The sequence below is a fragment of the Falco biarmicus genome, chromosome 2 (assembly GCF_023638135.1).
Source record: "Falco biarmicus isolate bFalBia1 chromosome 2, bFalBia1.pri, whole genome shotgun sequence".
NCBI classification, from domain to species: domain Eukaryota; kingdom Metazoa; phylum Chordata; class Aves; order Falconiformes; family Falconidae; genus Falco; species Falco biarmicus.
In genome coordinates this window covers 5,168,975-5,192,865 of record NC_079289.1, presented here as the reverse complement: position 1 = coordinate 5,192,865, position 23,891 = coordinate 5,168,975, and the positions used below count along the sequence as shown (strand labels likewise).

Below are 23,891 nucleotides of genomic sequence, written 5' to 3'. Positions count from 1 at the left end.
ACAATACAATATCTGTCATGAAGTTGCTGCTTTTTGGTTTTTTGTTTGTTTGTTTGTTTGTTTGTTTTTGTTATAATGTTAAGGAACTTCTTTGACATAGTCAGTGTAATCCAGCTGTCACTGGAGACAAAACTACAATCCTGCAAGGCTAGTGTGAACTGGTTCAATTTCTTTTGGGGATAAAACCAGTTGATCAAGACCATGAGAATCTGGAATGTTATAATTAACTGCATGGAATAGGTCATGCTCATAAAACTGTAGGAATCAGTGCATATTTCTGCAGGTGGGGTTTTTATTTTCTCTATTGGCAGTTGTGCAGCTTTTGAACTGAAGATATACAATGTCCAGTAAGTCTGGCCATTTTGTAATCAGCTCACAGAAGACTGTGTAGACATCCTCTTAGTTTTGTGAGTTTACACTTCTGCTTCTGACTATTCCCTCTTTTAACCGGAATACTGCTGGAATGTCAGCAAGGTGGATACTTGTGTGTAGACAGGCTCTGCCTGTGATCTACTTCGATTAGGCTGGATCAAGACTGTCCTCTCATACCTCACTCATTTCGCTCAGCAAGGATAGTCGTAGGTTCCACGTTACGGCTTCTCCACTTGCACTCAGTCAATTCCATGCTGTAGTTGGTGGGTAGCTCCTGCAACTGTGACCTTACACTCCAACCCAGCTGGAGATCATCATGATCAGAGTTTCTGTAAAGATTTATTGGATGTTTTTAGCTTCATCAAATCATGTTTCATTCCAATGTGGAATGGCTGAGATTAAATAATAGGGAAAACAATCTAGGAGTCAGTAAAACAGAATAACAAAATGAGCAAGCAAAAATCACATAAGACTTGTCATATAGTGAATCGGTGTCTACTAAAGGCCAGAAGTCAGTGATTTAATAAGCTGTCTAAATTGGATGCACTGGGTTTAATATAGCTTCTCTGCCCCCTCCCAAGTTGCAAGGTATTCATACTCTAAATTAAACTATCATCACAAATGGCATTAATGAGCACCTTTGTAATGATCTTGACATATGAAAGTTTGATCCTTCTAGACCAGTGCTGAGGCATATGGACAGCACGACAGACATAAGGCACGAGGTGTAAGGACACACACAAAGCTTTTGGAGCACTGCCGCTGCATCCCATTTATGTGGATAGGCAGACATCTTAACTTCTGGATATGTCAGTCCAGTGTATTTCATACATGTTCTGTGTCTCCTTTTAAAGAAGATTAATATCAATAAAATTTCAAAGTTTCTTGGTGAAATGTTGTCTGAAGAAAAAGGAAACCATGTTAGGACTGTCTGTGTAGTAGTGCCGAGCTCTGAGTAAGGGAATCCTAAGGAAATCTAGCTCATGATTACTTCAGCACACACATTTGGTAATGTACAGAACTGGAAAAGAAATTAGTTCTTTTTAGTGACTGTAAGCAGGAGCAAAAGGTTTTTCTACTGTCAAATTATTTCCTCCTTATGGACGCAGAGAGGAAATTAAAATTAGTCCAGAGAAGAGTCGTTGTTAGGAACTTCATTTAATACATTAGGAATTGTTTCCTCACTGGGAAGCATTAACACACATCCCAGAAAGCACAGAGATCCAATTAAGCATCAAAGGAAAAAACATAATCCGGCACTTTGGGATATTTATTCTTACTCAACAAATCTCAGCTCCAAGACTGAAGTCCATCAATACCTGGCATTTCATGTCCTGCTATTCGGCAGCCAGAGACAGTTTAAAATAAAGTTCAGAATAATAAATAAGGGGAAGATTGACATGAGTACAAAAGTAAATCACAGCTACAGAGGAGATGCTGTAGACACAATGTGATGGTCAGTCCCTAGCATTTAAGACAAAGATGAAAATAGGGTATAAATATTGTAGAAACTAGCGGCTGATAAAAGGCAGCAGACCAGTTTAATGGAATTTCATCTCACAAAGTTATAGCTTTTCAGACAGGAGCTGGAAAACCTTTATGCAAATATGAAGCAAGCTGAAATTGCACTTGGAAGTGATTTATTTATTATTTTTTAACAGACATCCCAACTGTACCACTGTACATTGTGCAGCTGCAGAGATTGTGTAAGAGCTGTGATCCATTAGCACGGGGGTTGCTAATAACTGCTCTGGTTCTTACTGTTACTATTTCCAGCAAGAACTCCCAAGAGTCCCATTGTGCTCTAAGTTTACAAAGTAAGTGGCTCAGTCTTGGTGGACAGATATATATCAGCTGAAGTATATTATGATACCAAACTCATTTATTACTCATTTTAGAGATGGAAGGGGGGTTCCAGGGTAGTTATGGGACAGATCTCCTGGATCTGCTCAGCACCAGGTGAGCAGCTACTCTGTGGACTCTTCATCTCCATGTTAGGCAGCTCAGAGCTGCCTAGATTCCTGATGTGAATCTCCAGAGAGAGATGAGACTTAGATGAGGATTTGCAGAAGCCTTTCAGTTAAACACAAAGCTGCTTATGCATGCAAAGAACTAAATACCAGGAGGAAAATGGGGGAAAGGGCTGAAGTGGGTTTAAACATTTGTGTCTAGCTGGGGGCTAGAGATGGGTGCTTTCTTTTATTAGGTATTTCTACTGACCCTTCTCCTAGATATAGACAGTTAAGCCAGCTCAACTACTTAGAGTAAAATCTCTCTCTTCTGTCATGCACGTTTTGTATCTCCTTTGTGCATACCCAGTCTTTTCTGCAAGTGCAGAATTGTCCCTTCTGCACATGTATTGAAGACCTGTACTCCGTTGGGGTGCTGCAGAGCCTGGCAAGAATCAGCATTCAGACCGACTCAGGTATCCTGGTTAGGGTCACGCTGTAAAACAGGATGTGCATTCCTCAGCGAAGGCACTCCAGGATGCTCCTCAGGGCTTCGGGTCAGTAGGTGGAAACTCAGGTGTCCTGAGTCACATTTCAAAACCATCGCTGAAGGTCATTGTTCTTCCAGATGAGGGATGATAGCAAAGCTGATGGATTCATTTTCAGTCTCTGAAGAGCATCCTTTAATCTTGATTTCCTCATTCATGGAAAGAAAATAAAAAACCGTTACCTTTTAGCTATGTTCAGTTTGCCAAGCTATGTAAAAGGCATTGAGATCCTTGAGTGGAGTGTACAGTAGTCTTAGTACCAGAAGTTTAATTGCACTCATAAAAGCCAACAGGTTTTCTATTTATTGACATAAATAATAATTATTTTTTCTACATTAGTAACACTTGCATAATTTATGGATGTTTTAAAAATAGGTAAACATTATTTGTATAAAGGCATTAAATTATGCAGACCTTGCTTTTAGGACATGATCCCTGAAGGAAAAAACACATGACCTCCAATTAGTGACACTGACACAGGTTGCACAAGCATTCCCCAGCTGCTACTGAAACAGGATGGTGTTCAGAGGATTTCATGCTACAGATTTGTTACTGGCAACGACAGAAAATTCAAACCTCTCCTTTCAGGTTTTATCTTGCTCCATAGTTTGAACCTGTCCTTATAACATTTGTAAAAAGGATGGTTTTAAAAGCTAATGAGCTTTATGTCTTCTTCAGTTCCAGCAGAGCAGTTCATGTGTCACTACAGAGTTATCAAATCACATAAATGAGAGTTTCATAACACTGCAAAATGTGTTTCATTATGAAGAATGTATTTAGCACTTCACTGCTATCTAAATCTTGCCGATCATGAACCTTCTGGTTTTTCCATTCATATCTTCATACTAGATGCTTCTCCTAGATATGCCTCATAACTTGCTTTCTAAAGAAAATGCAGGCTGTGAAAACAAGGCTTAGCTCCTCGCTAAACTCAGCCTTTTAGCTCTGTGCAGTGCCTCTCTCCTGTGCTTCTTTTCTGGAAGAATCTGTCTGAGGCTGGAAATTGCCTCAGATGAGCCAACCTAAAACAGGAAAATCCCAGTTAAGACAGATTTTTAATTATTAAATTTTCTATTAATATGTTGAAGGTCAGTGGAACTGCCCCAGTTTTCAGGAAGCTCTGAGCAATTTCACCTGATCTTATACTTTAGCACTAAATCCATATTTATTAAAGGATTTAGCAGGCAGGTCAGAAGCAGCTAAATCTCTGATTCTGCATCACATGAATGCTAAAGAAAAATTTTCATCTGCATTGCTCTTCTCTAAGCTGGAAAGCTTTAAACTGTTGTCAAGCCAATTTTAGGATTTGGGGGGATAGGGGTAAACATGTAAAAATGGATTTGCCATAAATGAAGCACAAATTGACATCATTATCCCTTTCCCAACCCAATTCTTTAATGTAATGTGAAAATAATACAGAATTCTGGATTATGCCGCATCCTGTGTTGGAAGCTACCGTCTCTGTTGTATCAATTAAGAAGGGCCATGAACAAAGCATTGCACTGGTGGCTAGTGTTTGATAGGTTTCTTTTCCCACTTTTCTTCTGAAATATCAAAGGCAACATAGCAGACTTTATTCTTCAGGGGACAGATTTGGGTCAGTTTTTAGCAGGATACCCAAAAAAAAAAAAAAAAGAGAGAGAAAGAAAGAATCGGGTACGAGGTTTTTATTTGTATGAGTAATTGCTTTAGTATTCTTACTTCTGAAGTGCTGTTAATGGAGTGTGACCTCATTACACCTGGCACAGAGCAAACGCAGAACAAAAAAGATAATCTTGGCCTTAGATAGCTAAGATTCTTAAGCATTAAGTGAACAACAACAGACAGAGACATGTTGGTGGAGGTAGAATAAAATTACAGTAAAATTTTCATCAATGCAATATGGAGAAATGAAGGCACATCAGCAGCTACTGTCAAGATTTTGGGTAGGTTTCAAGGTGGATTAGGATTTCTAAGAGAGCCTTGAGGAATTCTGAGGCAGTCTTTACAGACCAGAGGGAAACCTCTCCCCTAGTCATGAGGCGATAATGAGGAAAAAAAGCCATTTGTCTAAAAACTAGCCAGTAATTGAGGGTGGCCTCATGGGCTGGCTCCCAGTGGGGGTGAGTAGTGATGGAATAGAGCAGGCCCTGAAACTGAAGATGAGTAATTTCTATTTTGATTATTTGCATGAAAAATAACCACAATCCTGTTGGAATGGCATTATCCTTTTCTAAGGATAATATTTGTGGTGCACCTGAGACCCCTGGATGAACCACCCAAACTCAACAGGGCCTTGAGTACGTCTGCTCCAGAAGTTCTCCATGAAAGAGATTTCAGGTGAATCATCCTCTGGAGCTACCTGTCTTTCCTCCTTGACCCACAGAGGGCAACTAAGCTCAATTTAGTTCTTCAGGTAAGAGTGTGACGTGAAATCCAGGCAACAGAGGACATCGATCCTAAGCAATAAAATGGCAACCCCCTAGATGGTAGAATAGGAATTAACGTGATTCCGTAGATAAAACCCTGCATCCATGAATTAATTAATGTCCATCAGTGTCCACTGGCAAGCACAGGTGTCAGGGAGCAAAATACAGGGTTTTACTCAAAGTCCAGGTATTTCCCACAGAGGTTGGGCTGATTGTATCTTTTGAAGACAGAAAGCCTCATATTTGCTTGTAGACCTGGGCACAAGGTTTGTTCCTCCCTTCAGGGAACTACAGGCAGTTTCGAGAGTAGCACAGCAAGATGAAGTAAAACACAATGCACCTTTTGGAAAGGATAAGGAATGGCTAGGCTGTTCATACAAACAGTGGAAGAGATTAAAGATGAAAGGAAATATTTAGTCACCTTTTGGGAACAGCTGGTATGAAAATATTTAACAGGCAAGTCTTTTATGCACAAGCACAGCGTTCTAACTCAACTTAAATAGGCAGGAGCAATATAGTGCAGCTGGCTAGTCTATGAATACTGTAATAGGAGAATTGAAAGCTTTCCTTCTCATTTGCTCATGCAGCTCAGATGGTAGCTAATCATGTCCTCTAATTTTAACAACAGAATTGGGAAATGGACCCCAAAAAAAATGCAGCTTGTAATGAGAACAGAGGTGGCAAATTCTGTCCCTGGGATTGAATGACGGAGAAACAATTCACCCGCCCTTTTCTGTAAATCAGCCTTAGTCATCTTGGGCTGCCTGAAAAGACCTGTATTTGAGTGGAAACTTAATCTGAAATCCATTTTGATCATTTCTTTGAGCGCCACCAGAAAATAAAAGCTACTCTGACTATTTAATCACCCATTAGAAACCTGTGAGCATTTAAGAGCATGATGTTACACCAGTTTAAGAGCACCAGGGCGTACCGCAGGATGTGTGTTGTAAGGCTATTTAAATTGTATGGCTCCCATCTATCTTTAAACTGGCAGGTAAATGGAAGATTTAGATTTGAGAGTTCCTGGCTCCTGGTTCACTGTCAGAAATAATTAAACTACATTTTAGGGAGACTGTCATAAGTAGTTTGCTTCACAAGTGTTTTTCACAGCTGAGGGTCTTTATTACAGCTCTTGGGTCTTGGGAATCCAAACCACCTTATATATCCATTATATAAAAAATTATACATTCATACCCTGGCCTGGAGCCTGCACTCTGTGGGGGGTGTGTGTGATGGTGTGACTGGGGTCTCAGCTGGGTGGGAGATGAAACCCCAAATGTTCCCAGCCTTCCTTTTCTGGGCTAGCCTGTTTGCTTTAGATCGTACAGTGCATGTCCCTGGCCACGTGTGCAGAACTGTTCCTCGGCAGCATATTGCCTGTGAAACATTTCAGTCAAGATGTAAATGTCCCAGTGGATTTTCCACCCCTTTTCATAGAAATGAGTCCACAGAGATTCTGCCTTTCAGAAAGTGCCTTTTTTACTCTTCACCATTTTTGAATGTCACTCCATTATCCTAGTTTTGCACCTTTAAATAACTCCAAGGGTACTGACTATCACTTCAAATAGCTTCCTTTTGTCTTTGCTTCTTTTTTTCGCCTTCCACCACCACCCTGTAGATATCTGACCTACTATAAGCTGCATTCCCTGTCTTACCAACAGGACACAAAACTGGATATCAGGACATCCAAGAGGCCCTGTGCTTGTCACAGAGTTCATATACCTGTAGACTCATCATTTTGCTTCTTTATGCCTCGTTTATCTGCAAGGTCCTGCACCTGGGTAGGGGCAACCCCCGGTATCAATACAGGCTGAAGGATGAAGGGATGGAGAGCAGCCCTGCAGAGAAGGATCTGGGGGTACTGGTGGCTGAAAAGCTGGACATGAACTGGCAACGTGCATTCACAGCCTGGAAAGCCAACCATATCCTGGGCTGCATCAAAAGCCACATGACCACCAGGTTGGGAGCGGTGATTCTACCCCTCCGCTCTGGTGAGACCCCACCGTCAGTACTGTGTCCAGCTCTGAGGCCCCCAGCATAAGAAAGACACGGACCTGTCGGAGCGGGCCCGTCGGAGGCCACGGAGCTGGTCAGAGGGCTGGAGCCCCTCTGCTGTGGGGACAGGCTGGGAGAGCTGGGGCTGTGCAGCCTGGGGAGGAGAAGGCTCCGGGGAGACCTTAGAGCAGCTCCCAGTGCCTGGAGGGGCCAACATGTAATGTGAGGATAGATTTTTTAGTAGGACTTGTAGCAACAGCACAAGGGGTGACAAAGAGGGTAGATTTAGACTAGATATAAGGAAAAAAAATTTTACAGTGAGGGTGGTGAGAGACTGGCACAGGTTGCCCAGAGAGGTGGTAGATGCCCCATCCCTGGGAACATCCATGGTCAGGTTGGACGGGGCTCTGAGCAACCTGATCTGGTTGAAGATGTCCCTGCCCGGTGGTATCCCCATTTTAGAGATGGAACCCTGAAGGTCAAAGCTAGGGAACGGGACATAATGAGGAGCTGAGTAATCAAGCGTACATTCTCTGGATTGCTTGGTAAACTGGGAGCAAGAAAAATGTATGTTATTTAGTATTCTGAGGTGCAAAGTTCAACATGTATGAATAAAGGATGTAAACCAATAACCAGGGGAGTGGTTTCACTGGAGCAGCCCTATGGGGAAAGACTGCTGGGAAGCACCAGAGGCTAAAACAATACTTTTCTAGTTTGGGCTTAAATACCAGCAGTCTCAGACTTAGGATTTTCTCAAGACATTTCTTCTCAGCTTGCTGAAATGCTGGTACCATAAATCTAACTTTTTATTTTTTATCTGCTGTTTCTTTTATCCTCCCCCAGACTTTGTTCATCAGGTCAGCCAAGGAGAGCCATTTTTTTTTTTTTTTAATGGCAGCTTTATTGCTACATTTGCTAACTTGCAAACTTGCAGGTCCTGTGTGTTCACATTACCATCCTGACTGGCCCACGCTCCATTGCAGTGCTGTCTGGCAGTTGGGAAAAGGGGTAGAAAACAGACACGGCTAGGCTCCAGCCCTTTAGCAAGTCAATGTTGCCCATCCCTTATGTTCATAACGGGCACTGTAGTATGATATTACCTCCCTCGCATCTAGGAGCTGTGAAAATCTGTGTCTCAATGCCAGATGCAAAGTAAAAACTTCTGACAGCAACTCAAGAGTCCTTCTTCAACCATGTCTTAAGTGTTTGATAGTGTAACACATCTATTGCCTCCATCCCCTGCCTGGATACATTACGGAAATGACCTTTCATTTCTGACCACATACCATATTTTTTCCAATAAAGCTTACATTAGCTTCTGTTACATTCCAGCAGCAAGTGGTGTGCGTGCAACCTTGGTTTAAGCACCCAAGGAACCCAAATACTTCTGTAAGTTTGACTCTAGATGGGATAGACAGAGAATTTCCTGAGTGTCTTAAGCACGTTTGAACTCCAGAGTTCTTTCATTGAGAATTTAAATATAGATGAGAGGTTTGGAGACATCTGAGATGCTGCAGCAAAAGCAGTTCAACTGGAAACTGTTCCACCACCCTGAGCATCCTGTACAGCAGGCAGGAGCTAGATACTGTGTTCATGTCACATTTGGAAAATGAAGTGTTTTCTAAACATGCAAACAATCACTATTATTATTATCATACTTAACACGGTCCTTGAAGACAAGAGTCTTTTTCAGTGTCAGGGGCTGGAGACCTTGCAGCTCTCTCCTATGGTGCAATACTTTTCTCCTGGAGTTGAAGTGGATGTTCCAGCCCCATATTGGGAGCATGTCAAAAGCCTCTGAAAAAAAAAAAAAGCTCAAGCTTCCTGTTACTGGCAGTATTAATTAGCAAAAGACTAAAGGCAACTTAAGTAAGGCTGGATTTCGGTCAGGTGTGATTTAATGCAGGCTAAGTAGTTTTGAATATTTTATGTGCAGCCAGTGACATGGAATAAATGTCTTGTATAATACCAGTCACCCCTCCACCACAAGCCTCAGGGCCTGACTTCTGCACTTTATATACTCATAAGCACAAAGAGAGGCACCGGACATGAGCTGGTGTCTGAAGTATTAATTCTGGAGGTACATAGCTGGGGGGAAAGAGAGAAAAATGTTCTCTGCAGAGTACCCTGGTACCCCTTTCTGGGCTTCCAGCCCAGCCCTGCTCAGCATTTCTTCTGTTCACAATTTCTCTTGACTCTCCCCAAAAGGAACTGTGTCCCCACTCTGTAAAATATATAAAATGTCTGAGTCGAGCAGAAGGCTTGAGTCCAAAACATTTGAGATAGCACCAGGCAAAAGTCAGAGAGAAAGGGGAAGGCCTAGCAGTCTGCAATAATGTCAGAATTGCCTCTCCTCCGATTGAGGAGAGTGCAGGCATGGTTTATGGGAGGTCAGAAGTGAGCAGTCAGGTGATGAGCCTGGAGAAGAAGAAATAGATTCATTTCATTTCATCTGCAATATAATACCACATCAGTATTTGGTGGGTTTTTTTGGTGGGTTTTTTTTTTTTTTTCAACTTGCAATCAGCCCTGTATAGTAGTGGTGATAGCAGGCACTGTACCACCTGACTCCTGAGTACCTGTTCTCCACCAAGTCTCAATTTTTCCAGACAAATGCAGTGCAGATGAAAACATGAAGTCTCACAAATTCATACCGAGGGCATGCCAGGTTTTAGCCAAAAGCCTAGTGCTGGGCAAAAATATTATGTGTATCTGTGTCCTCATGGAGGGTGGGAAGGCCAGCACCCCTGAAAAGCCAGTGTCTTTTAACTCTTCTCTCTTTTGGAGGTAAGTACCAAAATATCCAGCTGTGACTTCATGCTTCCATTAACTCCAATAAGACTTGGGAACAAATACCATCCTATCAACTGCAGTGCATGTAGCTCACAAAAAGAGCATAATGCTACCTCCAAAATGTCTGAGAGGGGATTTTTAGCAGGGCGGTATGGGAACAGGGACGTAACAGATGTGCAGGCTCAGTTGAAATAGAAATATTCTGTATTAATTTTACAGAGAGAAGAAGGGGTTTAAGGAATCCCATCCCCAGAGCCATGGGTTAACAAGCCATAAACATGCTTTGCCAGCACTTAACTTCAGCATCAGTAGTTTGTCGGCACATTGTTTCCACACTTAACCAGATTTTAATTAAATGTGGCTTTTGTTCTGCTTATTGGAAGAGCCTTCCCCTTCGGATTTGGTGATCACAAAAGCTCAAGGAGTGCAAAAGAATTAGAAAGCAAATAGGAGGATCAATCACAGCAGACCTCTGCAATCCATGTCCATCTCTTTTTTGTAATATACTTATTAGATTCTTATTGTCAGGAAGGATTAGTGTTATGAGCTCCAGGAATTCCTTTCATTGCCCCATAAGTCGAGGTAGTGAAGTGTGGCTGCTTTTCTTAACAATAACGCTCTGCTTCCCCCCCCCCCCCCCCCCCCCCCCGCCCCCTTCTCTCCACCCATATCCCCTCCTCTCTCTTCTCTCCTCTCCCACAGAGATTTGTGCAGCAGACTGCGGAGGACATGGCATTTGTGTTGGAGGCACCTGCCGCTGTGAGGAGGGATGGATGGGCACAGCCTGTGATCAGCGAGCATGTCACCCACGCTGCAATGAGCACGGGACATGCCGGGATGGCAAGTGTGAATGCAGCCCGGGCTGGAATGGAGAGCACTGCACTATTGGTAGGGAGAAAGAAAAACCGTCTACTTTTAAAAGAATAATTGATGATCAGGGAGGAGAAAAGGCGCATGCTTAATTGAATATGTGTGACTTAGTGTAGCATGAGCACCTTTGTTCTTGGATTTCAAGTTCTGACATCATACATTTTCATGTGGGAACAAGACAAAATGTCCTTTCATTTGTTGATGACATGGCTATCTGTATTTTTTATTATCAGATATGAAGCACACCTATATGATGTTTGACCTCATAGTGACGAGCCGTCAAATGTCAGCTAGATGCTTTTCAAAACATCCCACTTTGCCTTTCTCGAAAGGTCTTTCTGTAGCCTCCAAGACATCTCTCTACTATGGCGTTTTTCCAAAACATGCATCTGATTGAAAGTTTTCTTTCCTTTTATTTACTTCATTATTTGCACTGCCACTTTCCTCCCCAGTATAAAAGAGGGAACTGCAGTCAGATGACTTCTGGCTGGTTTTTAACCCTGTCTTGCCTATCCCTTGTCTGCTCTGTTACCTTTCCAACCATTTCTTTTCACTCTCTGTTTGGTTCTGTATTCCTCATGCACCTGGCACTTACCTTCAGCTTTCCATGTCATGCCTGTTATTGTTATTAATAAGGTTCTAACAATATGCCAAAATCATGCAAAGAGGTGCAGTTATCACATTATACAATTATTTGCAGCATCATTAATGAACTGGCTTGGCTTTACCTTCCTCCTTCATCTCACTTAACTCCATGATGCATTTTCCCTTCCTTTTCTCTGACTGTCATGAATTCAACCACTTTAGTCCCCATTCCATAGTCATGCTATAAAATCAGTAGCATTTAAACTCCCCAGATATCATTTATTATACATTAATGGAAAACTAAGTGAATCCTGGTCTGCTCTCAATAATGCCTGTGTGGACCTGAAAAAAATCAGTTGACTTTAGAAGAGTTGGTCCACAGTGAGAATTCTTCTCCAGTCATTTTGTTTTAATCAGATAAGAAAGATAGGAAAATGTACCTCTATGTTGCTTTCATTATGCCATGATACATATAAATTACACTACATCAAAATTAACCACTAGCAATGCCTGGGAAAATGTCAGCATAGTTATCCATGTGGATTATCAACTTAAGTTATATGTAGACATGACTTTGCTTGAACACCAGGTAAGTTTGCACACACAAAGTCAGACAGGAAATGATGCCTGATCACAATATTTTAATTCCAGCATTAGGGTAATGGTGCAAACTATATCTGTGGCTCAATTCTACTTATCATTTATTTATGCTAATGTCACCCTACCACATTATGGTCTCCACATGCATCCCCTAATGAAAAATATCTAGCTCTTAAAACTTCCTCTGTCTCATTAGACATTACATTCTGCTTTCTCTTCTATGTCCCTAGCAACTTTCATTTCTTTTCATGGGGAAGGGATTAAAAAAAACCCTCTCTCAAATGACTTTAAAATGAAAAGAGAGCAGTCCTGTGTTAACTGGAATCCTGTGTTTCTATAATATTATTTTATATCCTTGTGTTCAAGCACTTTGATTTGGAAAGCAACACATATTCATGAAAGGGTTTTTAAAGAAAAAAAAAAATAGTTCAGCAAAAGACCCCGAATCCAGGGGACAATTTTATGTGAAAGTCATTTATGCAATAAAAAAAAAAAAAAAAAGAAAAATAAAGCCTGATTCATACCCTCAGTGCCATTTTATTAGTTCTGCTGCAAAACCAAAATGCCACTAGTTCGGTATATGATCTTTCTCTGCACAGCTACACCCACTGTTTTTGAACAAGCTTTTCTCTTTCATAGTAATTAAATTTACCCCATTATTTGTATCATTCCTTACTCGAAGTATAAAAATCCATGTTATCATGGGAAAGGTCAGCACCGCAATGCAGTCAGCATCAAGATTTTACTGGTGCACACTATCATTTTGCGTGGTGCTACCTTCCTATTGCAGTGCTGCCTTGGTTTAGGAATCATTCTTTAAGAGAGTGCTGGAGCAATTCTGTTTCTTTTCACATCCCACCCCCCCCCACCCCCCCACTTCCTCATCTTCTTGCATGGTGATTTAGCAACAAATCTGTACATAGTCTCATGCCTCTGAAGCTGTAAACAGTATTTCCTACAGAATATTTCATTGATAAATGTGTAGAATGTAAAGGAGATTTGGCAAAGTCATAAATATCCAAGAAATTTGAATAGCTTTAGAAGGAGTAATAAGCTAGTTGTATTGGCACAGATGAAAGGACATTGACTTGGAATTACATTAAATATGTGGAAAGCATTCCCCTTGTCCTTGTGTAATTTCCCTGCATGGCAACTTGTTCTGTTGACAGTAATTCTGTATTTGTCTATGTCATGGCCCGGTTTGCTTTAGCACTGACAAGCATAAAACCCCATTGCTGAAGTGATGCTTTAACAATATTGCCATGTGTGCAGGTGACATGGTGGAAATGGGTGATACAAGTAAAGGGCACTTCTTCCATTTCCTGTTGAGCATGTTTGAGAGTAAGAAATCTTTTTGTTTTGTAGGTCATAGGAGGCTCTTTCCTATGGTGTTCAAGGGAACTCTGATCCCAGTGGATTAATTTTGTTTGCTCATACAAAGAGTCATGTTACCAAATATACTAGCTTGATTGCTTACATTCAGAGATTTCATTAGAGGAACCCCAGTTAATTCCCAACCAGGAAATTGATGCAGAAGCTTGCATTCATCATCCTAATTCAGCAAACTTAGCGCATCCAGGCAAAAGAGTAGAACAGAAAGTTGATTATATAACTGCAGGAATCCTGAAACCCAGCAGAATGATTCAATTGATTTACTCTGATTTCTTAATGGAAAAGAAAAAAAACAGACACGACAACAGCCACAATGCAAGACTCCTGTGATGGGCTCTCCAGCATATTCCAAATTTGCCCCCAGTTAGAAACATTGCAAGAATTCAACTTTCTTCTCTTCTGGCCAAAACCACATCCAGGGAGTACAGTGGGTTTTAGGAGAGTTGAGTTTGAAGGTGAAATAAACCCTCTTACTGTGGGCTCGGAAAGGCCAAAATACGGCTCGGCTTTGTGGTAGGCTACTCTATGGAATTGATTCACAGGTAGCACCACAGAAAACATCCTGGGTTTAATAACAACCTGGCTTCAAATTTGACACAGTTAGTGATACGGCCTGGACAGTGTCCCAGATGCTAGGCTTCCCCCCTCGGAGATGCAAAGGGAGACTTCACTCTGCCCACATGGGCCTTGCTCTGAGATTGTATCTGCTATGTGAATCTCTCCGTATCGTACTTAATAGCACTAAGCCTGAATTCTTTGATTCATATTAGGATTATTTAGAAAAAACAGTGACAGAGAGGGCTTCCCTGTGTGGTGGAGTTGGGATGTTCATCATCCTTGAACAGCCTGGACACAAGACCAGAACCATCACTTGAAGTTCAGTTTCTGCTCCTGAATACTACAGGGTCTCTAGAGTGCTGAGGGACCAGCGGTTAGCTCTCCAAACACACAATGGCCTACCTAGCAGAGTTTTTAAAGCACCTCAGTGCCCAATTCCCATTGATCTCCACAAAAGATACATGCTGATCTGCTTTTCAAAATCTGGTTGTGGCACACACTGGTGACGTATGCAGTAACAAGTGCCGAGACAGACAGGCAGAGAGCCCATCCCACACTGGGTGGCTTTTGTTTCACTTAGCAAAACTCCTATTTTTGAGAAATCTGCCCCTTGAAGTTTACCTTTCATCAGCCTTGTTGCATAAATAATCAGACGTGCTGAATAGCCAGGGTTGTAATCAGTGCCTCTCCATTTCTGCTTGGAGCAGCTGGAATCCCGACAAGGCACATTACAGGTGGATCCTGGTCTCTTTTCCCCAGCTTTCTAACACACCACTTGTGCCATTTAAATCCATAAAGCAGCTCAGCCCATAATAAAATATTGCAACCCAACATAAAATAAGCCCACTGGTGTCTGGTGAAGATTCTTACTACCCCCAGCCCAAGAGGACAGACAGTCAGCTCTCCACAGCTGAGCTGTGTTTAAGCCCCTGCTGCTCTCCCTGCCTGGTTGAGCCGGGTACCTTTGTGCAAGAGAAGGCCACGGTTATAGCAGTCGGTGGAAGATATGTGCCTGCTGCTTTGTTCTGACATGATTTTGCATCGAGTTGAAGGTAATCTGGCCTTAAGTAGTTTGGCAGCGTATTTGACAGTGAATATTAAGCACAGATGAACTTCAAAGGCAGGCTTTTTCCCTGCTGCTGTGGCATAAACTTCTTGTGCCATCGCTGGTTCAGCAACAAACGGCTACTTTCTCCTCCCCTTCCAAATTTGTGTGATCTCAGTTTAACTCCAGTGATTTCACTGAGGATCTGTCCACCTCACCCCATGGGGAAGATAAAGGGAAAAATGATATTTGGAAAATGAAGGCGAGTGTGCTGGGGAAAACGTCCTGCTCAAGGACCCAGCACCTCCCCGTTCCCTTTTCCCTTCCTCCTTTTCTGTGAGCCAAGACAAACGTTCATGTTATCTTTCCCAATGCATTTGAGACAAAACAAACCAAGTTAGCTGAGGCTGGTGAATTTAGGGGGCTTTCAGACTAAAAAATGCTCACATGAGCTCCCCCCATAGCAGGTCTGAAGGCACAGTGGCTTCCAGGAGCAGGGTGATGACGTGGAGCTGAGTGCGGTGCCTTTGGTTGCAGAGGACACCTTAGAAAATCAGTTTTTCTTCTGAACCGCTGCGTAGTTCCTCAGCATGTCCCACATACCCATAGAGTTTCCAAAGGAGTGTCTGTAGATAATAAGATATTTTAATGCCAGAACTATAGCATGGGAATGAAACTGTACAGGCTTAGAGAAGAACAATTCATGCTGCCGTGGAGTATTGCCGTAGAAGGCCCCCAATATTTTTCAAATGCCAAGAAAACATTGACACATAAGTGACATATGGTCAGCATTGGCAACTGCCTCCACTGCCGTCATCTGCACAGTGACTGATGCCTGAGTTTACAGTTTGGGCTGCTCCGGATGTCAAAATCCAAGAGACACGTTCCCAGGCTTCAGCCGCCGTCCAAGTGGATGGTGATGCTGTGCATCCTGCGTCACTACCACTGCACCAGGGTCATTAGCTAATCTCGTTCCCAGTCCTCATACTGCCCCACACTAGGTTAGTGCTGATCCTCCCAGCCCTCTCCGCTTACTTGCAATAGTGCTTCAGCGGATCCGTTAGATTCACAGGATGGAAAAATAATTCCTGGAAGGGCTGTGACTGCGCAGGTGGGCGGTCTGCGTGAGCGAACCTGAAACAAAAACCTCTTCAAAAGGGCACCAGGACACAACTGAGAGAGAGAATGCAGGGAGCAGACAAGAGAATGAGGGAAGTAACGTTTAAGCAGGTAATGGAAGAGAGAAATGCAAGACTCCCAGCCTCTTATTTATTAATAAAGACCAGCTGCTGTCAGGAAGAGAGTGCCGCCTGCTGCCATGAACACGGGCTCTCCGAGGCAGGACTCCAGGCTTCTGCTTGTGTCTTTGCCACCAGCTTTCTGTTTGACCCCAGAAAATCAATTAGAAGGTGGTTTTCCAGATTAATGTTCCATGGGAATTGGGCACATGACTGCTCCCACGACATCTATAACATTTATTTTTTTGTCTTTAGCCCTCCTTGAAATGAGTGTATTAGTACTTACCTATCTGGTAGAGCTGCCGTGAGGTTAATTTAATATTTGTAAAGTAATTTGATCTGGGGCTAGAGGATGCTGTATAACAGCAATGTATTACCATGAAGAAGATCTAGGGAAAACCCTCTCGCAGTCTGGTAATATCACAGGACTGTGCCTCTGTAAGACAATCAGGTGAGGTGGAGCACTTTCAAAGGACTCTGTTTTTCCTGATGAAAAGCAAAGCAGTCAGTAAAACAGAGGTAGACTTGCAAATGAGCAGAGCATTACAATACTCTGCCATATGTATATATATATATTTATACATTTATACACCTCTCTCTATATATATAAACACATAAATACATATATATATGTAAAACTTTCCTGGTTCTCTTCCTGATCTTAATGAGCAAAGATGACTGGATGCCTAAACACAGCCTTCTTGAGCTCCTTGACTGAGGAGGGCTGTGCTCCACCCTTCTTCTATTTTTCTCTCCTCATAATCAAGGTTTTTCTTTTCATATCACAGCGAACTCTCCTTTGCCTTTCTAGCACCTGCACAGTCTCATAGTAAGCTGCAACGCACTTATTCAATCCTACCTTAAATGTCCTGTCTTTTATCTCCCAAGCTCACTATCTGGATAAGGTAGTGAAAGGTATGCTCTTCCTTCCTATTTTTCCTATTGTCTTTGTGTTTCTTTTTAAAAAAATGCACCGTGAACATGCTGTGTTGAGGTTGCATCTCTTCCTCATTGTCACCAAAGTGCTCCCTAATGTCTGGAAGGGTGAACTTTCCAGTCATTTAGGTAGGAAACACCTCCGTAAGTGCTGTGACCCTGTGTTAACATCGTATCAGTGTTCCTACCCGTCCCCTTGTCCCTGCCCTCCCCTCTGAATCATCTCTCATCCTCACCCCTCCTACCCAGGTAAGACAAGTCAGGAGGAAAAAAAAATTGTCTGTGAATACAGCAGGAGCCCTGTACAGTGATGTGTTTTAATTAAATGTCTATGATCCATTTTGTAACAAGCAGGTGAGTGCACTTTCTGTGTGGAGTCTTCATGTTTTTGATCCATGATGGCGAAGTCTTACATGGGAGCTTTGAGTAATGATATATGAGTAGTGGGGTTTTTTTCTTGATACAAAAGTGTTATGACCTCAAAGCCTGTGGTTGTATAAATCCTCAAAATCTATTGACGTTATTGTTGTTGCATTAGTGTACCCTACAACAAAATTCAACCCTGTGTTCCTATTTGTAAATGCAAATCAAGTCTGGCACCCAGGTCCTTCTTTAACTAAGAAACAAAGGCATTAAAGTGTTACAGAATATAGATAATCTGCTATTGTAAAAAAAAATCTCAGTTTATTAATCAGAGCAATGAGCTAAATTAATTTACAACATTAAAATCGAAATAGACAGTTCCACAATGCACTTAGCTTTCTAAAAATATTGAAATAGCACAGATCTAGTTAAATACAACAATCTGACAATAAATATGATTGAGTTGGACACACATATCTTTCTACATGGCTGATTTGACACTAACAGCAACACAGTGCTGACACCACACAGCATCATATGTTTGCTGGTTAAACAAACCAAAAAATCGAGTTGAACAAATCAGTTTCTTCCATAGCATTGCCCTCCTCTTCAGACTGTGAGCAATCAGGAATAGCAGCTGTGAGAGGCTGATGAAGAAGGACAGATATGCCAAAATATTTGTCCCGTGAGCAGTTAAAATGAAGTCTCTGCTGTATAGGGCTCTTGTGGTGTGACAAGAAACACGGTTGCCCTACTGACTTCACTTCTCTGGATGAATTTACGATCTAATGTTTCTCTCTTGTTTCCATTGAGGCTTAAAGACAGATTCAGGTACAATCACAAACAGGGAAAAACTCTGAACAGACAAACAAATATTAACGATAAGGAAATGTCCACACTTTAAGTAAGACTTTTCAGCATCATGCAGCAACTGGGAGCTGTCCTTGGAACACTGTTTATAGATCAGTGATTTGTCCAGTGGTAGTTAGTTTTCTGTCATTGCTTAGCATCCGTAAAACATGCTTGACTTTATTTAAATTAGGAGAAAAAAAAAATATTCTCCTTCTTAGATCAAAGAAAGAGGGTCACTTTTTGTGCCCTTATGAAATAATAGCGGTGGCATGTTTAGAAGATGATAATGGGCCATCACTAGGGCGTGTCATCAGAACTTCCTATTAATGTTCCACATCGCAGTGTTTTGCATTTCAAAACCCCCAGGCTCCTCCTTTTCATCTCAGCATATACTGGAGAAAGTTGGGTCAAAAGGTAGCAGATAAGCACCAAGGGGATAGAAAAGAAGAGAAATCAACCTGCAGAGCCTTGGTCCAGGGACCTTCAGTACTGACTTGCCCATTCAGTGGCCCAATTTTTTTTTTTTTTTTTTTTTAACTAAGCCTTCCATAGCTGTCATTTTTCCTCTGGATAGATTTTTGACTTACCCTTATGCCCAAGAATAAACACACATTGTATTTAGTGAGTATTTCAGTGGGAATGGGAAACAGGTTAAAGAACATACTAAGAATAAAAGATTGTCTTTTACCATGCATGGCCTCTTTTGGAAAGATTAGCAATAGCTGAAACATTAGAAGTACATATTCTTTACTTGGCTAACTGCATGGTGTGCATTTTTCAGAACTAAATTACTCATGCCCTTTTGGCTTTCTTAATTATTAACATCTTTCTGGTTGAAATCCCTTCCCAGTAATCCTGTGTTGTCAAGGGTGAGCCCGATTTACTGCTGAATCTTTCCCACAGCTTTACAACAAACCAGGAAGTCAGAGAAGATGCAGAAATGTTTCTAAAGTGGAGGGCAAGTTTCAGTAGCAAACATCAGCATGGTTAAACCAGGGAGCTCTAACCTGGATTGGAGTCTTCTAAACTAAAGCCTAATTGACACTGGTAATTCTTAAAATGAAAAGAGGTGCCTGTTATTAAAGAGAGCTCCTCCATCCAGGGTGCCATTGGAGCTGATGGCACATCAACGTAATTAATTTCTATTGTTGGTTATCAATTCTTGTTCTTAAATAATGACATTAACAGTGTAGCGAGGCATCTAAACAGCTAGTCTGAAATGTAAAGATGCTGAACAACATTTGAGTTCAGGGGTGGCTGCAAGGTGACTTCTTTGGCCTGCTCCTGAAGTCTGGGAAGCAGTGAGAACCCAAGGTCCAACCACAGCCGATTCTTAAATTTGTACGGTTATAAGCAATGGGAGCTCTGGAAGGAACTTTGAAATCTTTGTTTTATGGAATGCATCTGATTAATGGTTTCAAGATTCCCACCATTACAAAACAGTGGTGGTTGAAGAGTTGAGTTAGTGTGTTTCAGGACACTTTACCAGGTTTCTCATAATTTGCAGGGATCAGCTGGTGCTTTGCTTCTCCCCTTCAGCCCTACAGAACTTCTGCAGATCACTTACCAATCGTTGTTCTCTCAAGCTCCAGGTGTTTGCATCCTCACATTGCATTCAGCCATGTCCTGCTCCATTCAGAGCTCAGCCACTGCCTACTGGGGCTTTCTGGAACATCCGTCAGTGCTGTCCTACTGACAATGGAGGAAAGATAATAGCCTTATCTTTTAAGTCCCAATTTCAAGTGGCAATGAGGCTTGGCCTGAAGAAAAATCCCATTGAACATTGTTTATAATTGGACTAATTAGAGAAGGCCTTAACTGTACAGATCATTAAGAGGAGATTATTTTACCAACAATCTTAAAATGGCATGACAATTTCTTACTCTGGTGACAGTCTCCATCGATACTCTTTTCTTGTCTAGTTCAAGGTCAGTCCACTTTTTATATCGCTTCTCTGGTCTGTACTATCTCTTGGATGGCAGACCTGGCGTCTTTGTGAATGTCCTGCAGTACTGTCATCTTCCGGCAGTGCCTTCATGTGCTGTTGGAAACTCACACAAAGGGTTCCTCCCCTGCCCCACCTCAAAAAGCCCTATTCATATATGTAATTCTCTTAGTCTCCCAAATACAATTAACAAACACAAACAAGAATAACGGATCATTAGCGACTAGCTATGAGAAATCAGAGCTGCAGGATTGTGGTGGTGTGAATCTGTGAGGATTAAGCCATCACGCTGTGCTGATGTTCAGAAGCACTTTGGAGACAAGACGATCTTTTTGCTTTATTCCCCAGCATGGTGGAAAGGAGAGGATAAAGCTGATTTGTATCATTGTTCCGTCCAGTGCTTTGTAGTGCACTGATTGTGGAATGGGCAACACTGTACTGTACGTGTGTGACGTCAGTGATGGTCAAGCTTTGTGCAGAGAACCAGTGTAGAAATGGTAGTACTCATTGTCCATTCTCATAAATATATTGGCCTACAAGTCCATGTTATCTTCTAACTTTCTGAAGGTACAAGTTCTCTGACAGCTGCTGTTTAATTCGGGTGTTTTCTGTTAATGGTTTCTTTTCTCATTATTTCTGAAAACTGTCTGCTCTCCTACCAAACCCGTGAGATAGGACACATACAATTTAATCCTCACAGCACCAATACTTTGCTGTACCTTTAATGTGATGGTTAATATATATGAAAACTTTTATGTTCATGAATCTGTGAAGAGTTTATCTCATTAGGAAGCAGGTCTTTCCGACTCCTTAGAAGAAATTTATCTAGCTAGGAACCACAGATGACCCTTGGTAGGAAGGGGTAAACTTACTTTCTAAACGAAAAATGGCAAGATAGTGGAGTATGAAATTACAGTTAGGAGTTATCCTACTTTAGGTATCTACAGCATAGATGCTTATCTCTCATCTGGTCACCCTGGTTTCTTTTAATAGTCAAGAAGAGGAATTTGTGGAAAGCATACTCTCATGAGATACTCTTTCTCCTGCCTCTCCTCTCCTCTCCTCACTGATGCTCTTTTCCTCTGTCAGCTTTCTGAGATGCTTGTCTTAAGTTTTGCTGGGTACAGATCGCGAAGATTCAGAGGAAATCCTGAAAGTCCATTCAAATACTCTCAAACACATTTCATATAGACAGTGAATCGCACACAAAATTCAAAGCCATAGGACTGAAGCAGTCTTCTCAGTTAAGAGTCCAGTCTTCTGCTGTCAAGGGCAAACACATTGTGTAAATCTTTATATAAGTTTACCAAGCTCTATGGATAGATAAGTGAGGTTTCTTAATACTCCTAATGGGAGGCTACTCCAAAACTTTATTCCTTTGATCCTGGCAAATGATTTTTTTTTTTCCTTTTTAATTTCCAGCCAGAATTTATTCATGCTTGGCTTATGCCCATTTGTTCTTATGCCAGCATTAATCTCTTTAGCTTAAATAGCTGCTTTCTCTTCTCATTGTTTGTCTTTTTCATGAAATTGTGGGAAGCAATCATAGTCTTTTCAGCCTTTGCTGTGCTAGACAAATCAAGCTTTTCTCATTTCCTCAGATGCATAAGGTGCTTCATTCAAATTATATCAGCTATTTTCTGCCACTCCAAATTCCTGCTTTCCTAGTCCTGGAAGAGTAGAGCACATGCAGTTCCATTGGAGCTCCTAATTTCTGCATTTACATTAGTTTTTCCTTATATTTGTTGGACACTTCTCACATGAGACATTTGAAGATCATTTGTTTTTATCAGTCTCAGAGCAAGTGATCAATCACTACAGTATCTTTTCTATCTAATAATGTTAGATCTTTGCTTTTGGTATCTTTGTTCCAAAGATTATGAAATGCAAAATATAATTAAAACAACAACAATAAAATGGAATCCCTTTTTTTCCTCTGAATTTTCAATATGCGGAAACCTCATAAGCCTAGCTTAAACTGTTTCTGGGATTTGGATCTGCGTCCTGGCTTGGAACCAAACCAAGGAGACTTTTGGTCTTTATCTCTCAGCAAAAAACTTCTAAAACCTATCTTCTTCCCATTGCAGAAAATAAGAGTCTGCTCCAGAAAATAAACACTACTTGTTGGTTTAAAAATCTAGCAGTTCCCAAGCCACCTTCTCTCATCCTTCTGTAGTGGTGTCTTCAATTTCTCATCACCCAACTCCTGGTTCTCACTGCTCTTCTGTAGACGTCCACACCACAGCACCTTTGCAGGGAATTTCCTGCACAGCCTCTGCAACTGCAGGATAGAAAAGAAGTTTTTAGGATGGTTATAAAGAGTCTAAGCAGTAAAAACATGAGGTGTGATCAATGGTGATGGACCAGCCAAGCTCTAACGGAGCCCTGCAGAATACACATAAAGTGAGAATTCTTGAGAGGTTTTTCATCTAGACAAATATAGGCAGATTTATAAGGAGGGGAAAAAAGTCCTGTCTACCACCAGGATAGCCCCATCCAAACTGAATTTATCTACTCCTGGGTGGGATTACCTACCTAGCTAACTAATTTTAGCAGGTTATTTTAACAAGTAATGCACTTCTTCCTCTCTCATTCTCCAAAACACTTGAATGCTTTCGGCTTGTACTGAAAGTATGTAAAGGCAACAAACACATAAATTCACTCTAGCATAAGAAAATACCAGGTTAGATGGTTAAAGGTTTGATACTACTGTAAGTAACTGAAGTCAGGGTATTAAGATGAAGAATTTCAAGCAGTCTTGCCTATAAATAGCTCCTCTGTAGTATATAGATATTAATATAGTGTATAAATACCAAAATACACACACACACACACAAGCATGCTCACACATACGCACACATGTTATATGCCCCTCCCAGCTGCAGAATACACATTTTAAAAGACTAAAATTCAACAAATATCTTTGTAAATGAAAAAAAATAATATTTCAGAAACTTTTAAAGGAGTTTTCCTTACCACCTTTGTTTCTTTTTCCATTTGGTCCCTATAAATCTGTCACTTGTTAGAAAAATAATCCTAGAAAAATTCAGTTCACCATGAAACAACTCTTGGAGTGAAAAAGTGTTTCAGGATGACCTTTCCCTAGCGCAGGACACTCGATGACGCGCGGTGCTCTGCATGCCGTCTCAGCACTTCCCTGGGCAGCAGTAGTGCGTCATGCGGCCAGCCAGATGTTGCAGTGATGCACACCTCTTTGCCATCGCGTTGTAACACTTCAGGCCAGGCAGGATCAGTCCGTCTCATTTGCTCAGTTTCACAAACAAACCTGGCTTGCAAAGCGCTGGGCCTAAAGAAACTCAAAATTCATGGCAGGATTGCCCAACAGATGTATAAATAGAGAGGGCCTTAAAACAGGGCTCAGGAAGACTGAACTGTGTTCCTGGTATAATCAGTCCTGCTGAGTGACCTTGACAGTCACTTC

At 41.5% G+C, this 23,891-nt stretch overlaps 1 protein-coding gene across 6 annotated transcripts in view; it reads left to right on the top strand.

Moving 5' to 3' along the window:
- The window catches only part of TENM4 (teneurin transmembrane protein 4), a 353,793-nt gene that overhangs the window by 213,564 nt on the left and 116,338 nt on the right, over positions 1-23,891 (top strand). For all 6 annotated transcript variants that reach the window (XM_056329464.1, XM_056329465.1, XM_056329460.1 and 3 more), the window contains one exon: positions 10,768-10,953. In XM_056329464.1, the coding sequence (XP_056185439.1) occupies positions 10,768-10,953 (186 nt within the window). The remainder of the gene's footprint in view (positions 1-10,767; positions 10,954-23,891) is intronic.